This window comes from Pavona decussata, unplaced genomic scaffold, assembly GCF_977016875.1.
Source record: "Pavona decussata unplaced genomic scaffold, jaPavDecu1.1 SCAFFOLD_129, whole genome shotgun sequence".
In the NCBI taxonomy this organism is placed as follows: domain Eukaryota; kingdom Metazoa; phylum Cnidaria; class Anthozoa; order Scleractinia; family Agariciidae; genus Pavona; species Pavona decussata.
Window position 1 is genome coordinate 72,501 of NW_028145543.1, and position 17,500 is coordinate 90,000.

The 17,500-nt window shown below is 38.7% G+C and overlaps 1 protein-coding gene across 1 annotated transcript in view; it reads right to left on the reverse strand.

The window, feature by feature from the left end:
- LOC146468753 (ATP-binding cassette sub-family C member 4-like) overlaps positions 1-16,581 on the reverse strand; it is a 25,050-nt gene extending 8,469 nt beyond the window's left edge. Inside the window, exons 1-5 of the mRNA XM_085124150.1 lie at positions 16,345-16,581; positions 9,095-9,635; positions 4,974-5,356; positions 1,578-2,890; positions 1-293 (exon numbers count right to left, since the gene is read on the reverse strand). The exon at positions 1-293 is cut by the window's left edge and continues 278 nt beyond it. Of these exons, the coding sequence (XP_084980276.1) occupies positions 1-293; positions 1,578-2,890; positions 4,974-5,356; positions 9,095-9,625 (2,520 nt within the window). The 5' untranslated portion in view covers positions 9,626-9,635; positions 16,345-16,581. The remainder of the gene's footprint in view (positions 294-1,577; positions 2,891-4,973; positions 5,357-9,094; positions 9,636-16,344) is intronic.
- Between the last annotated feature and the right edge of the window lie 919 nt (positions 16,582-17,500).

Below are 17,500 nucleotides of genomic sequence, written 5' to 3' on the forward strand. Positions count from 1 at the left end.
CAATACTTCGTCCAAAAGACCGATATCTTTAGAGAACCGATTCAAGACTCTTCCCACGGGATTTGAATCAAAGAATAGGACTGGTGCTTGTAAAACAGCCACAACCATTTTATTATGAAGACACTCAGAACATCTTAGAGAAACCACCAGGAAACTGTATGCTCGAAAGATGGCGAATGTCAAACACGAACCGACCAGACAACCATAGATAATTAGGTTTGTGTTGTTTCGCTGAGCATCTGTAGGCAACATTGTGAGAAAAGAGAGCCACACATCAGGGGAGACTATCATTACTGAAAAAGAAGAAGACAAATAACAACTTCAAAAATGAGAATAAATAAATACCACCTATGCGTTTTTATTGGTTACAGTTGTATTTTTTTCGCAGGGAAAGTTGTTACAAGATGCGACAATGAAAACTTGGGTCACTTTGTTCCCGCTTCATTCAAAGTAGTTGAATTTAATGCAACTTTCAGTGGCGACAAAATCTTGTCCTCCAGAAAAACGTTTCTATAAGAATGGTGCATGATGTTATAGGGGAGAAACTGTTACCTCCAACATGTCAGCGCTTTATGTCTCTGCGACATGTCGTTAAGTTTGCCCTAATATTTTAACCTAGGGAAGTCATTTACATAATCTATGTGGCGCTTTTCAAGAACTACTCTAAACTTATTCCCTAGTCTTATTGAACAGCAAAAGTCGTACTGAGCGAAATTAAAGCCGGAATAGCTGTATAGACTAGAAATATAAGTCATTAGCATTTTGGAGACCGAAGGAGGCCTTCTTGTCTGATTTTCCTTCTTGAAATTTTAGCTGGATTTCAAGGGCGAGCCCTCAATTTGTGGCAATTTTGGATCAGTAAGGATGCCTTTATTGAGGATTTGGCTCTCCAATCGGATACCTTTTTCCATTAATTTTATTTCCATGACATGGGACGATGGACATACTGGAGGACAGGATATCAGTAAATTTTTGTGTAAAACGACCCCTATGATAACGCTGTTAAAATCAAGCAAGTTCAAAAAGATGATTTCAATTTTTTCAAATTAATCTTCTCTGAAAACCAGGGAATTTAAAAACTCATCTCAGTGGAACACGGGAACCCAGCAACAGCATTTAACATTTATTATTTAACATTTAAAAATGCTCTTTTACAAATTAGCAGATCGTTTAATGCCCTTTTAAAGGCATATTCAATTTGTCGAAACAGCTTAATTGAAATCTGTACGGGCACTTTTGCTGAAATTTCAGGCGCGGAAAGTTTTGGGGAGAGAAATCGTATTACTGGAGTTGTTTTTAGTGCTACGAAATTTCGCATATCATTCGAAGAACACTCTAATGTTTCTTTAGCAATAACTCCGAATTTCCAAGACGAGTATGGCCTCACGAGCAGATACTTAAGTGAAAAGACCTTTGGGTACTCCTGATGGGATTTCTTTTGAATAGCACTCAAATCACAAAACATGATATGTCTGAAAACCAAGGATAACACGTTATTGTTGTTATTTATGAGCCGATTTACCTTCTCGGCGCACTTGAAAGAGCGACAGAATCAGCAAAATAATGCTGCGACTTACCTTGAGCAAAAAGGCACAAGCAAATTACGGCAACGATCACCAGGCAAGATGCTCCGCTTCTAAAGTAGCTCCAGTAAGTTTTAGAAAAAACCACTCCGACTACCCGATCTTCTTCTAATATTTGGAGACCGTGGGCTTCATTGGTTTGGGAGACAATTCTGCCAAAGTTGCCAGTATCTTCATCTTTCTCTTCATTCTCCCGATCAGTACTGTTCTGTGAATTGTTTTCGCCCAATTTCTTGTAGAGCGGATCAACAGTTGCATTCAGAATACCTTTCTCTTTTAACTCAGTGAAGCTTCCTGTTCGCAATACACGACCTTTGTAAAGCATAATCACTTTATCAGCTTCTTGCATGTGCTGTTCTTGGTGAGAGGTTATCACCAACGTTTTGTGGCCCAGTAGACCCTTGATGCATTTCTCAAAGATTTGTTGGCCAACTTTGAAGTCCACAGCACTCAAGGGGTCATCAAACAGGTAAAGGTCTACATCAGCGTAGACCGCACGAGCTAAGCTTACTCTCGCCCGCTGGCCTCCGCTTAGAACTTCGCCATGTTCTCCAACAATTGTTTGATCACCGTCAGGAAATTGCTGGATGTCTTCTTTCAGGGCGCATGCGTCAACGATTCTGGTGTACTTGGCTTCATCGTATGGTTCACCAAACAAAATGTTTTCTCTTAAAGTCCCAGAGAAGAGCCAAGCTAATTGCGGTACGTAGACAAGAGTTCCATCGTAACTTATGGTCCCACTTGAATCTTGAAGTTCACCTGAAAGTGCTGAGAGAAGAGTAGATTTTCCACTGCCTACTGGTCCGGTGATGACTGTTAAGCTCCCTGAATGGGCGGTAAACTCGATATCTTGAAGAATAAATTCATCTTCGCGCTTGGTTTGTTTCTTCGTAAGTCCTGCCACCTGTAAAATCGTTGATTTTTTCACGTTACCAATTGCGGGAATTTCTTCATTTTCTTCGTGAAGATCTATTCCGTTGTTTCTTTTGAAAATCACAACACTTTTGTCGGCCTCACTGTCAGCACCCTGATCAAAACCGTTTAAAGAGAGAAACTCTTCCATTCTGGCCAGTGAGGCATACGCGTCGTATGTTTCTTGCAAACCATAAGCCAAGTGTGTGCAAATGGACATTCGTAACATACCCATAAAAGAGCAAAACATGAAAACATTGACAGGTGTGAGTGGCTGACCAGTTAGTACCAGAGTGATTATAGACACAAAGATCGCTATTGGTGCTGAACTGTATTCCAAAGCAGCAATGCCTGATAGAACGGCACTCTTCTTAAGGATAATGTCGACTTCTTCTCTGAAAATAAAAGAAAGAAGACAAAGATACCACAAAATACACCATACAAACAGGGAGTGTGATTAAAATAATAACACCATAACTCTAATTTATAATCAAAGAGGCCCTTGATAATTTGAAAAGTGGTGACGGAATTCGAGCTGAAGAGAACTGACACGCTTCCCATTTAGCCGAAACGCTTGTTTAAAATACTGGAAACGTTCAGTATCAAATGGAATGGCCTTTTTTCATTCGGGAGAAGAGCCTCGTTATCAGTTCTAAACCTCTCAGTTGTAAATATAGCGAAACTTAGGCGATCGTGCACGAAGCAAGCAAAATGGAGGGTATGGACACTTGAGCAAATGGACGGTAATTTGTGTTCAAAGATCAGTTAAGTTCTGTAGCTCTCAAGGTCTACCGTTTGCACTGGGATGTCCAAGCGTTCTATCTGAACTTCAACGGATTTGACCGGATATTTTGGCTTTGATCAAAAGACAAGACAGTAAATTAGTTTGCGAACTTATGAATGGAACAGTTTCTATTACATATAAAATGGACCGAAATCCGTCAATCAAAGAACATAAAATCTTACAATCAGTAGACATAACACTCTAAAGCCATTGGTTTGACGATGGGCAATAATAAAACACGAATAATCACTGTCCGCATGGGCAACTTCCGTGACTATAAAAAACATTATTACTTGTTAATTTTGTCGAATAGATTTTAAGAAATTCCGCAACGTTTGTCGGTTATTGTTTTGATATTAAAACAAAAAGTTACGAATGCCTGAAGTCAGTGCGGATACTTTCTGTCCTCGGGGGTTGGAGACCTATCATTGACAATGGATTTAACTAACTACAGTTGAACCCCCCGTAAGCGACCACCCAAAATGTCAAGACAAAGTGGAAGTGGTAGCATATGGTAACTGCGGAGAGTAACCTCATTCAACCCCACATAATAAGTTTTAGAAGCCACAAAAATATTTTAACTGCAAATTTCAAGATCAAAGCCTTTAATGTATGCCCCTGCTGATAATCTTACCCAAATTGGCGAACGGGATAAGTCTCATTATAGCGGAGCTCCGCGAGGAGCCCCATAGCAGATATTTTGGTAAACACATCAGTGCGAGAAATTTTAATAGTTATGACGTCACTTAGGTCCGACCGAGCGTACGTACGCTCCTCTATGTAAGCCTATGTGAAATGAGACACTTAAACCCTGTGCTTGAACCAGGGTTTTTTGGGGGGGAATGTGGGATAGCCAACTTCTTTCAGAAAAACAAACGAAAATTTTGAAGAAAGCTAATTGTTGTATTTGTTGGATATGTTGACAAAACGACAAAACAGGCGACTAATGAGGATATTTTACTGAAAGGACGAACAAACACGCGAAATGTCAGTTGAAAACAAACATGTGGTAAGTAAAGCTACTCGCAAGTCGATTAGAAATTAAATGCAATATTGCAGGCAATTGTCGGTAATTTTCCATATTTTACATATTTCAAACTATGCAGAAATACTTTATTCGTTGCTATACGACAAATATTCGTGGATAAAATATGTTATGTCGAACCCGGGTTCGATTCCCACTCACAGCATATGTTTTTTCATTCAAAAAGGATCAGTTTGTAGTTCGCTGTCGCTATTTCTTCATTCTACTGTTTAATATTTGTGTAGCAAAGCGTGGTGTATCCTTTGGATCCTACTAACTTGTGACTACATCGCTGGATTTCCAGCTTCTTCATTCATAATATTTAAATTTATTTTGCTGGTAGCCCATGAATCATCCTCGGATGATCCGATGTATGTCCTGTTCCACGGGGAACCCCGTGGCAAACTAGTTACCTCACTGATTGCTCTGTTACTGGCAGGGTTGTCGTGATGGTGCAGTGGTTAGCACACCCGACTAGTATCCAGGGGGACACGGATTCGATTCCCACTCACGAAGTATGTTTTTTTATTCAAAAAGGATCAGTTGGTAGTTCGCTGTCGCTATTTCTTCATTTTACTATATATAATGCCAAAGAGAATCGAGTTTGAACAATAATTTTAGTTTTTTAGGTCCTTGAAGACTCTTTGGGAAATTCAGGGCTTATTCATACCTTCTTAAATGTTTTATTCTCTCTCGGTATTGATCCTCCCACGCATGCGTCTTGATAGCACGTATTCCTCGGATCACCTGGTTCATCAAAGAGAGGCGTTTGTCGGAAACAGCTGCTGTGCGCAAGCGCAGTAAGGCACCAGCCGACGACAATGCGGTGAAATACGGCACAAGGAAACACAGGGAAATAACTCCCATTAGAGTCTGCCAGCCAATCAAATAGACGAGTAAAACTATTACCAGAGGGATTTCAAAGCACGTCATCGAGCCATAAAACAACCAGATGAGAGCTTCCTTCTCAAAACGCTGAACATCGTTGGATACAAGGTCAATCACGTGACCTGTTGTAAATTTTAATAATGCATCCTTCCCGAGAAGAAGAGTCTGAAAGTTAACATGAAAAGAACATCTCAACTTTACTTGTCAGCGGATGATGCAATAACGAGTCAGGTTGAAGGTGAGTGGTATGCAAGGCGCTGTTAAATGAATCACGTAGTTTATAATTTTCTCGAATGTGCCAGTATTTACAGTGACAATACCAAGAATGACATGTCCTTTTAGTTTATGGTGTTCATTCAGTGTTCGTATTTTCTTGTTTGATATATAGTCAAACCTGTATTAAGCAGACCCCACATTTAGCGGACACCCTCTATTAAGTGGACAACAGCGCAAGTTCCATTTTTTCTCCCCCACATTTACCGTAAAGAGAACTTGTACTGAACGGAAATCTTTATTAAGCAGACGCGGACACCGTAAGAGCGGCTTTCCACAAATATCGACCACGTGGTGGCACAAGTCAAAAAATCGATTTCGTTCTAATTCGCTTATTGGTAGTCCCTAGCGAGAAACAAACTGAGCTGTAGTTAGTATTTCCAAATACCGCTTCCTTTCGCGTAAATTTGTGAAAAACGATTTTGTCTCAGTTGAGCTCAAAGTCCGCTTCCTGAGAGACGAAATTTTCCTTAACTTTCGACGGCTCGTGTAACAATCCATAGACTGTTATTAATATTCAAATGACATATATTGCTTTCTTATGTCTTCTTCTGTTTTAAGGAAAAACATTTAAAACATAAGTTACTTTTACGTCCGAAATAGGTTTAGAAGAGCATCCTATAAACGCAAATTTTTTAGCAACCACATTTTAGCACTAAAATATCGCCAATTTTACCCATGAGCGATAAGTTAGATTTCCCTACAATGACTTCCTATGGCTTCACTGTACACCTATTGATCATAACATAAAAACAAAGCTTTGGGTAAATCAAAAGAAGTGACCCTCTAGGCTTCATATTTATCAGCATTTTCTTGAGATTTGGCGATCAAAGCGCAAAAAAGATGGCCTGACACACTGTCACATGTACAAGTATTTTTGTTTTTTTTTTTTATGAAAAAAAAATAATGAAGCGACATTTAAAAGGAAGCATTTTTCATTCACAGTAAATTAATCTTTGGATCAAAAGTTCGGTAGCGTTACGGACCAATATGTATTTCGGCTGCATTTCATGGATGGAAATTTCTGAGTATCCGTTCGCTTATCAATGCAGTTCGTTATTGTGTAATATTATTGTGTAATATTATTGTTTGCAAAAACCACGTGATTTAGTGAATTAAATTTGCAAAAGAAAGCACATCCATACACAAAGACAACACCAACAGCAGAAACAAGACATAATTCTGAACGTTTCTAAAGGGAAAAGTATTAACAATAAAAGCCGTAACAAATTTAAGGAAACAAAGATTGTGGTCAATACTCGTGTTATTAATAATAATGTTCTTTTGCTGCACTTTTAGATCCTGAAATATTCTTTCTGTGAAGATGAACGTAATTAACTAATTAGATTTTTGAACGTCCTAACGTCGTAATTGCCGTTTTGGATCTATGAATAAATTGAATTATTACATCAGAGAAACAGTAAGGAACTGTAAACAAAACAGCGAGCATGGAAGTTTGTTTTCGTTTAAGTCGATAGTTGGTGAACCATGTTCGTTACTGTCCTGTACAAAGAATATTGACCAGCACAAGTCATGTTATGGTTTTTAAGATGTAGGGAACGACGTTGTGCTCAGTCTTGCCCTTTCAGCCACGTTTTCAACGCCAGAAAACACCAAGCGATGACGATTTGCGCTTATCTGTTGAGAAACATTTGTCATCAAAGACACTTTTTCAGGCCCGGTGAGTTCGGGACTTTCGAGAAACGGGCCCCAGGGCTAAATATAAGCGGTAGTTTACGGTGTTCCTGGATAAATAGGAGAGGAGGTAGATAAAGAAATACCAAATGTAGGAGCCGTTGCATGTTCTTATTTCTACTTCGTGACTTAACATTGTTGACACCATGCATGTTCTGTTTAAGTTCTTTTTCGTTTCTGTCTAGAAAGAAGTCGTTTCCTCTTTATCATGTGTGGATGAGTAAAGGGGGACTAAATTCACATAACGACCAAATTTGATGGCATTTAAAATGGTCATGTTATGCTTTGTTGGACTTCGAATATAATGTGCTCATTTCTAAGTATTTATTCTGCGTGCGAAAGTATGGAAGCAAACGGACATTAGGTACGAAAACTAGTCACTTAAAATCGTCTTTATCCCCAATTTCAAATCATTATGGGAAGGAAGACATTGAAACATACAAATCTTTATGGTGACACTTCCGGTTCATGGTTGTCACGCAAAAGTGTAGCTTGCGCGTTGTTAATTTTAAAAAAATACTAATAAAAATATATAAAACTGTTCAATTGAGGCCTTAAACTGCTGTTTAAAAGTAAAAACTAAAATCCAAGCTTTCGCCGATCAACGGCATCATCAGGGATAAAAATCAGGGATAAAAATCATCAGGGATAAAAATGTTTATTAATTCGTAAACTGGAAAAAAACTAACTACAACCTGTTTTGTTTCTTTCTAGGGCCTACCTATGAGCAAAATATGAGCGAAATCGATTTTTTGACTTGTGCCACCAAAAGTTGATTTCGGTCGACATTCGTGGAAAGCAGCTCTTAAACTTGACTTTTATGGTGATTTGTTTTGATAAAACCCTGCAATAAACGGACATTGAGAAAAAGGTGCATGTTTTTTGTCCACGTTTAACTTTGCCGACAAAAGAGTTGTCACATCTTTGTAGAATTAACTCCAGCTAAGCAAGAGTAGGTGGAGAGGCGAAGAGCATGTCGAACTAAACGCAAAAGAGCCTGCCTTAAAATCTGATGAACTATGTGGCAATGAAAAAAAAAATTGATTGAGATCTGGACGAGCAGAAAGGCGAGATGACACGACCTTTTCAAATTTGGGGTTACTTCTCACTCTCTCGTTAGACTTATTTTTTAAGGTATATAAAACAATACAAAACTTATTAGATCATTGCTTTTTGTTTTGGAACAAGAATTTTATAATTCTATGGTAAAAATAACATACAGGCAATAATTTATTGAAACATGTCATCTTGTCCTTGCGTGACCACTGGAACTTTTTGAAAAAATATGTCAAAAATTCCCAATGTGTTTTATTCCGTCAAAGCCTGGCTTTTAAATTTCCCACGCTGAATTTTTTATATGTTGCAGAACAAGAATAGAGCTTTTCTTTAAAATAATTTTTATTGTAAATTTCGATGTACCAGAAAAAGATTTTTGTCCGCAAAGTTTCCACAATTTCAAGTGTCAACAGAAATGCTGAAAATAGGAATCTTCGGACTTTGAAAACTGCTTGTAAATAAAAATCCTCCAGCAATATTTTCATAGAACCGTATTTTTAGAAGGATGCTTAACTTAACTTCAAAAGATCCTTTCAATACGCTCAGCCGTCTTCCTTCCCGAGCGATTTGAAAACGCACAAAATCTCGTCAAAATTTAACGCCGGCTGCGACGCTATTACGGCATTTCACATTATGCCGGAATTCTCGAAAACGAAAAATCTTTGCAAAGTTTTATTGTTATTTTCGTAAATAGTTCTCTAAAGGGGGTTCTTCTGACAAAATTTGAGGAAAGCCGAAATTTCATTTTTGACCGCGAGTCCTCGATATTCTCAGTCAGCCGCTCTTAAAGAGCGTATTTATTTGCAGGGAGTTTTGTTGTTTATGCTAATGGCCGCTAATCAGGCCAAGCATGGAAACAAAGATCGGTCTACAGCTTACCTTCGTGTAAATTAGTCCCTTTAGGGCGCTGCTTATTCTGATACCCAGCACGTCACATCTGTATCCAATCTGGTGTCCAGCAAGGCTACGGATCAGAACATTGATGACCATAGCTAACGCACATCCATAGAGTCGATAAATACGCTGAGATTCAGCTGACAACAGGGACGCCATGAAATATCCGAGAAGCAATGGTTCGACAATGCGAGAAAATGCATTTAGGAACCAGTTTAAGAAGAGAAAAATGACGTCTGTGACAGAGAGCATCTTCATTACGCTTTTCCAAAGTCTGGGTTTTCTACCCTTTCCTTTGCAATCTGTGATTTCCTCATCCCATTTTACTTTGAGCTGTTCAGTAACAAAACAAGTTGTATTTTTTTCAGACAAAGGTAGAAAATCATTTACGTCTAGAGTTTGTTCATTGCCCGTCTTGAAGACATTGTTCATCCATCGGAAGAAAAGAAGGGACACAATGCTGAGTTTCTCCGTATTTGTGTCGTTGGTAATCTTCTTGTATCCATTTCTTGCCATGGCTTTGGGTCTAAATTTGATAAAAAAAATTTTCAAGTCACTCCACTTCAGTTTGCTTATTTATTTGCTAGGAATGTATAACCATACTTTATTGGCATAAACACAAGCTCGCGTGCCTGAAGGCTTGCATTGCAACAGGATTTGGTAGGGGAAGCATAAATTTTGATCTGATTGGTTACAGCAGGTGAAAAGTGATAGAGCTCAGTCGACAGCCATATCTGTGGCCCTGGAGACCGACAATGAAAGTGATTTACATGGCTTATCACCATAATTGAAATTTCTCCCGCAAAAAATGCCTTGGTGACAAGACACATACAAGCACTCCGATAGTTAAATTATGCTTTAATAGGATTTGAGTAGGTAAATGAATATCGCTGCATAGCCTTTGCAAGAATTAATTTGGTCTTAATATAGCTCCAGCTTTGAGGGTGAGGGTTCCTGTGTAGTCAAGTGGGACGTTTTCTTTGGTATGACACGTGCGGCTGGTACTTAGCCCATAAGTTGAATTGTAATCTTTGGAGACGCATGTTGACACGTGATGCACTGACTTGTGGACTTTCGAACGGTTCTCCGTGTGCCAACGACGTGATAAAGGTCTTGAAGAGATTCGACACTCAGTTTAGAACCAGCATGGCACAAACGTTTGTATTCACTCTGGATAATCAGTGATGCAAATTGGTACTTTCCATGGAGGATGATAAGGTGTGGAGATGATCATGAGTAGTCCTATTGTGACGCAAGAGACGTCTAACAACGCTAATGAGTCCATCTGCATCAGGAAATGGATTAAAGGGGCGTAGGAGATTGAAAAAAGAGTAATGGTCTACTTTCTTAAGGGTGTCCAAGGTGTCTAGACTTGTTAAGACAACCAGATCTTTGCTTTCGACAATCGCAACTGTCAGTGGCGTGGAACTGAATTGGAGGAGAACGATTGACGACTCGAAGTACCGACGCAGTGACTCTTACGAGATGCGTATAGCTTGAGTACCTTTGAATGTCCATTGCCGGCTTGAATTCAATGGTAACTGCTTCGAGGGTTCCTTCTTTTCTTTCCTTGAGTTGCAAGGTTTCTTTCTTGACTCCTTAGAAGCAGAGACTCTCTAGTGAGGGAGTAAACTAGCATTGCCAGTCTGAAGTATATTTCTTTATGCACTCAGGACATCGCGGACATCAAAACTAGCGTTTTCCTCTCCGTTCTCGTCATTTAAGGTCTCTACTACCGTTTCCTTACCGTTGTAGTTGAAACCCTCAGGGAAATTTTACCCTTTAATAGGCTGGACGTGTAAACTATCCAGACTAGAAACGTTTCCGTTTTACACTTCCGTTTGTTCCAGTTATCAAGAGTAAAACATTTTAAGGCAGTTTTTATGTTGAATTAATGCGTTAAAATGCTTTGAAATGAATAAATTTGTCAAAATTAATACACTTCCACACACTCCGCACTCTGCGTTTTCCATCCAACCGAGAAGTTTGTTATTTGTAAATCATAAATTTACCCTTGGCGAGGTAAAATTTCATTATTTATAAATAATGGATTTGTGCTTTAGGTGACATTCACTATTTATAGATAATAGCTTTTACTTGGCAAGAGGATATTTTATTATTTATAACTAACGAATTTACGCGTCGGGTGAACTTTATTATCTATATCTAATAGATTTGCAACTGGTTTGCCTAACTTCATGATATGTAAATAAATGTTTTAGAAACAGCCTGATTTATAAATAAAGGAAACTGTCAACCGAATTATTTACATAAAATTTGTTTTGGGATTCAGGTTTGCCAAGAACTAATGATTTAGATATCACTTGACAAATACTTGTTCTTTATATGTAAATAATTTTTCCATCATTTCCAGTCATTTATTTAATTATAAATAATGGAAAAACAGCATGAATTTGGTCTGAATAATAAATTTGCAAATGGTGCCCCAGCTAAGAACTGTAAAACCCTGGAATACTATTTGCAGTCTTGAGTCTCCTGACAAATTTTCCAGTCTAGGTATTTTTAAAAATGTTCTACGTGCCACCTATTTTACTTTATTAGATGCCACCTTTGACATAGACGTGCCTTGCACCTGGCTCCTCTCCCGTGACTGCCCTAACCACCGTTCGTAATCTTCGTGTTTTTTATTAGTGTTCTCATTTGTAATTTTTACTTGATTTTTCTTAGGTTGGGGTTGCGCCTCGCATGGGTATCATATCCCGTTCGCGCTAACCCTTTTTGTCTTTCTTTTCATATTTCTTTCTCTCACATTTATAGTTTGTTGTTAATTACTCGGGCCGTAAGGCGGCACGAGTTAAGGTTTCGGTAGCATTATCAAATTCTTTCCTATTTTTTCGGTCGAGAGATAAGACGTCGGGCCACGAGTTATTGTTCTCGGTCTCGTTTTTTGTATTCGGCAGCACGAGTTAAGTTTTCGTCGCGTTATAAAATTCGTTAAGGTAACTCCAAACCTTCGCGGGTGCCTTCCCGAAAAAAATTCGTACGCGCGTTATTTATTAGGAAACTACCACAATCTATATATCGATAAAAAGCTTATTTAATGCGGAATTCGATAAAATTATAAGCTATTTTGGTTATTCCTCTGCTAAGGCGAAGGAAGCCGGTAAACAGTAAAATGACAGAGCGCCATTCCGTCGAATTAATCGGGTATCAAACGTGATCTCTGACGAAATGTAGCTGCACAAATCATCAATCTCTCAAAGTGCGTGAGCATTTCCCCGTATTCCTACTGGTTTTCTTTTAACATATCTTTCAAGTTCCAGTAAAAAAGAATTTGCAAACGAGTTGTGTTCCGAAGCCGCCAGGAGGGAAGTATTTGATTTTAAAAAAAATGCCGAAACACTTTTGTTCCTCGTTGTTCAGTTAACTTTCGGGCCAAATTTCACGAAATTCCGTCAATTTTACATACCCCATTAATTCATTTGAAGAGGAGGCATCTTGCAGAAATCGTATTGCGAGTTTTCGCCTTCTAAAGATTTGGAAGCATGTCACGCCTTCTTGGAGAATTATGTCAACACCGGGCTCACACTGTGAGCCGCCAGCCAATAACATAGTAGAGCCCCTGACGTTCACAGGAAGCAAAATGGTGCTTCGCGGGAAAGTTATAGTTTTTCAGTCATGTTTTTTCCAGTTAGCTTCTGCGAGCACGTTTTCGGTAAAACCTAGGGATGAAAACGTTTAACAAAAAAGAAACGAAAAGAAAAGAAGATAAACCGATAAGCAAGCGCCAATGCAGCATCATAGGGAGGCACTAGTGGCCGACATGAAAGCTATCGGGTAAGTTTTGTTTGTGTTCAGTAACATTCATTTGCAAGTCTTCGAATTGATGAGCGCATTTTGGTTTATAAACCAAGATGTGCAAGAATACTAGAACCCCCAAAGGCAATCCCCAATACTTAACCAGGCTCGACGATGTAATAAATGAGGTTTAAAAGCATGGTTTTATTTTTTTGTTGTTGTTGAATATGTCGAGAGATACGACTTTTCAAACCGTTTTGCCGGGTTACACGTTAATGAGTGACGCATAATTTCATACGCGTTCCACATGATAAAAACTCACTTCCATTTTTCAATTGAAAATGAAGTTCTTATGAACAGTCTTTTATAGAATATTGAAACCACAATATATTAAGGTTTTTAAATTTAATTAAAGTACATTTACAGCAATAACAACATAAGAGTTGCACAGTTTCAAGGTGAAATCAGTAAAAAGTACAAGTGCGCAGCGTGAATCGTGAACTTGTATACAAAACCGGAAACGAAAGTTTATGCGAATATTTTTCAATAAAAAGCAAACGCGCATAATAATATCTCATTGCATCTCATAGCACATTTCAATAACTTTATTTTGGTGCAAGAACGAGAATTTTACGATGATTCAAACCCGAGCCGTATAGATTTTTGAACATTTTGTATCTTAAGTATTACGTAACACGCATCAACAGAGAGGCCGTTACGTGCACTGGAGATGTAAGAAAAACTAAACGTGTAGCTACTTTCGGTAGTACGTTTTCAAATAGTTTATTAAATAACGTTTTAAAGCATGGTTTTCTTCCGTTCGATAGTTCAAAAGATATTAATTTTCAAACTTTTGGTTACACGTTAATGACTGACGCATAATTTCCATGCGTGCAAGATAATAAAAAACTCGCTTGAATTTTTCAAATGAAAATGAAGTTCAAATCGACATTCTATTATACAAGATTGAAAATAGAATATATAAGGCTTTCAATATCAATTAAACTACATTTATAGCATTAAAAGGATAGGAGTTTCCCACTTTTCAAGTTGAATCAGTGAACAGAAGAAGTACGCCTGTGTCTTTTCACTTGTAGCATCGCGTTTTTGAGTTCTCCCTTTGCAGCTTTCTTAGGAGCCTTCGTATGTGCAGTCCACGAAACATTGCTCACTGGTCTAGGAAGATTCAAGACACTAAGCACCTTCTGTGCTGCAAAGTGATAAGAAATTGACTTGCCTATTTCCAAAACCACAGCACTCAAACTCGAGTGTAAACAAAAAATGCTAATAAGTTGAAATGAAGCCGTTGCCGCGAAAAAGGTCGCTGGGGAGTCCACGCCTCACAGAGATTATGTCACCTTGAAAAAATTATTAACTTTTTTACCAAAATACCTCTTTCTCAATATTCTTGCGCGTGGTTAAAGATTTTAAATAATTTGTTTTTGAAAATGTAAGTTTAAGTAATTAACTTTAATTTGATCGAAAAATAAACATTCGGCAAAAAGTAGCCCCTCGAAGGTTTTCAGGTAACCTTAAATTCTCAGTCGCGTTCTTTGTACTCAAGCCGTGAGGAGTGTAATCTATACAATATGCAAGCCAGCGAGGCATGCAAGGCATGCGAGCATAAACAAAACATGCGAAGCATGAACAACCCCAACATAAACTGCTAACCGTTAAGCTAACCGGGGAGCTATTGAAGCTAACCGAAGTGCTCTTTAGGCTAACCGGAGTATTTTTTAGGCCAACCTGAGTGCCTCACGTCTGCCTCGCATGCCTCGTATGCCTCGCTGGCTCGCAGATTGTGCAACCCCCGCCATGAGGCGCCGAGTCTAAAGTTCACTTCCTAACGTTCAAGACTGAAATTTTTCATGCCTTCTTTTTGCAACTATGAATTAATTAACTGTTAACTATTAAGTTAATTAACTTTAAAGGATATTGTTCCTGATTGTTAATGCGTAGTTGAAGCCTTGAGTAGAAGAGGTCAGGGTGTATATAACAGTTACAGTAGACTGAGAAAATGTTTATATCAACAAAACGTGCGATTACAGAAAATTTACTTGATTCAACATCCAATGCATAGCAGTCGTTCGTTAACTTGTGAAGTTGCCAGTTGATGCTGTTAGCCGGGTAGAGTTGCGTCTGCTGGTGGAACGGAATTCTGTTCATGCACCGCTGATCGCGAAAGCAACATGATGCTCATGTTTAGCAGTGATCAGAAAAACACGTATCTGAGATGAAAATCAAGCCTGAAATTTTTCATGCTTTTTTTTCGCAACTGCATAAGTTGCGTACCAACTGCGAGGATCTTTCTTCTATTTAATCAACTTTAAAGCATGTGTGTTCCTGATTGTTGATGCGTAGTTGAAGCCCTGAATAGCAGAGGTCGGGGTGTTTAAAACACCCACAGTAGACTGAGAAAATGTTTGTTCCAACATAACGTGCGATTACGGAAAATTTACTTGATCCAACATCAACATCCAATACATAGATGTCGTTTGTTAACTTGTGAAGTTGCCAGTTTATACTGTTAGCCGGGTAGAGTTGCGTTAGAGTTGCGTGTGCTGGTGGAACGGAATTCTGTTCATGCACCATTGATCTCGAAAGCAATATGACGCTCATGTTTAGCAGTGATCAGACAAACACGTATCTAAGATAAAAATCGTCTATTTGCTAGTTATAATATAACCTCAAGAATCGAATTTTACTTCATTTTAAACGAATTATTTTAAATAGATTGCCCATCAACGCCTGTGAAGTTGAGAGATATGTTTGGGTGTTTTTAAAAAGGGGCAGTATCATGGCAGATATCATGATTTTTGGCCAAAATCCACTAAATTTAAACTTTGAACACTGTGTTAATTAAAATCTCAGTCGTTAATTTAAAGAAATATTAATAGCAATTCTAAGACGAAAGGTTGAACCAAAATATAGTGCAACCGGCGATTTTTAGTGCGTTACAGCAGCGAAATTTGAAAACGTCCGCCAGACGTTATCAAATTTGAACCCCTCTCTATCTTGGTCATCTACCGGCGAAAATATCTGTGGATAGTTTCTTTGCATTCTGATAGTCTTTTAACGGAATTTTATCATTATATCTTGGCTGCTATCCGACCGAATAGCGTCTTTCCGATTTTCAATGTGTTACTAAAAATAGCGTGATACTGTCCCTTTAAACAGGGGACTCAGTACCAATGGCATACTGGGAACTTCCAAATTTTATTCTGCTTAGGGCTGTGAAAACGAGAAAAACCTTTTCTTAATAAGAAATTTGCGTAGTTGTAAATTTTTAGGAGAATCGCTTCCATCGCCGCGCCCAGTCTTTCCTAATGATTAGGAACAACTGCGAAACCTAAAGAGGGTGAACCATAACCACAGAGAACCCAGACGCTCTGGAACATCTTAGTGCTACAAGCTGCGCATAGAATTTTCCGGCATAAGGAAGTGAAGCAAAAGTGCAAACAAAATTCAATACTCACCTTGTTAACTTTGAAACATGACGCGCGACGAATCAAAAGAAATGGTCGGTTGGTTTCTTGCTGTTGTTCGATGCTCTGCAGTGAAATTTAGTCGTGTGAAAAACTAGTTTTATTTGCATGCGTACCCATTATGATTATCATGACAATGATAATCCGACCTGAAACGGAACAGCGCCCACGAATCGCATCATCAAGACGTTATTTTTAGCGCTTGTGGAACAGGCAATCGATTGACCGTCAGTTTCATATAAGAGACTCCTAGAGATACATGACCCCAGGAGTGCTTAGCAGAGCCGATATGCAACAATATTCGCTCCTCAAGATACACGGTGCTGGCTGGGAATTCTTGGCGCTAACAAGATACTTGCTAGAAACGGGTTTCCGGGCTGGAAATTATTTTTGCAAAAGGTCTCGTCAGTGTTTGATGGCAGCAAAGTCATGGCTTGAAAAAAAAAACAAACAAACAGGGAATCGATTGACCATCAGTTTCATATATAAGAGACTCCAAGAAACGCATTGCCCGTCCGGGGGTGTACTTAAGCGATGGAAGCAAAGTTTAGTTTGTATGGTCATGGAACGGTGGTTTTATTAAGTGTGTCTAGTTGTTAATTTTTTAAAAGGCAATGGATATCAGTGATGCCTGACAAACTTCTTTGTTATTAGTTTTTGCGAGCATTTTTGGCCATAACCTTGCACAGACTACAATAGATTTTTTGAAATGTATTGGAGCAACTGACCAATAGAAACTTTCCTGTTAAGATATTCAGCTGTAGTGTGAACATTAATACAAAGGATTGTGCACGGTCTTGGCCCTTGCACCACCACTGTTTTCATGGCAAGGCTTCACAACTAATCCTTCAATTAACTATGGTAAAATGAAGGACTGTCAATGTTTGTCTTTCAGCGGAATGCATTTAATTGATGGAAAAAAATTTGTTAGTCTTCTGAAAACAACTTTAAGCGAAACCAGGAGGGAGAGAGCGTCTCTATTGTTTTCACCTATTCGCCTACGACCGACTCATCACTACCAGTGTGACGTCACATAGCAACGAGTCAAAGCTTCGCTTGGCTGGTTAGTTTAGCGTGGAGCCATTGATGTAGAACAAAATGTATTGTGGACGGTCTTGGCCCTTGCACCACCACTGTTTTCATGGCA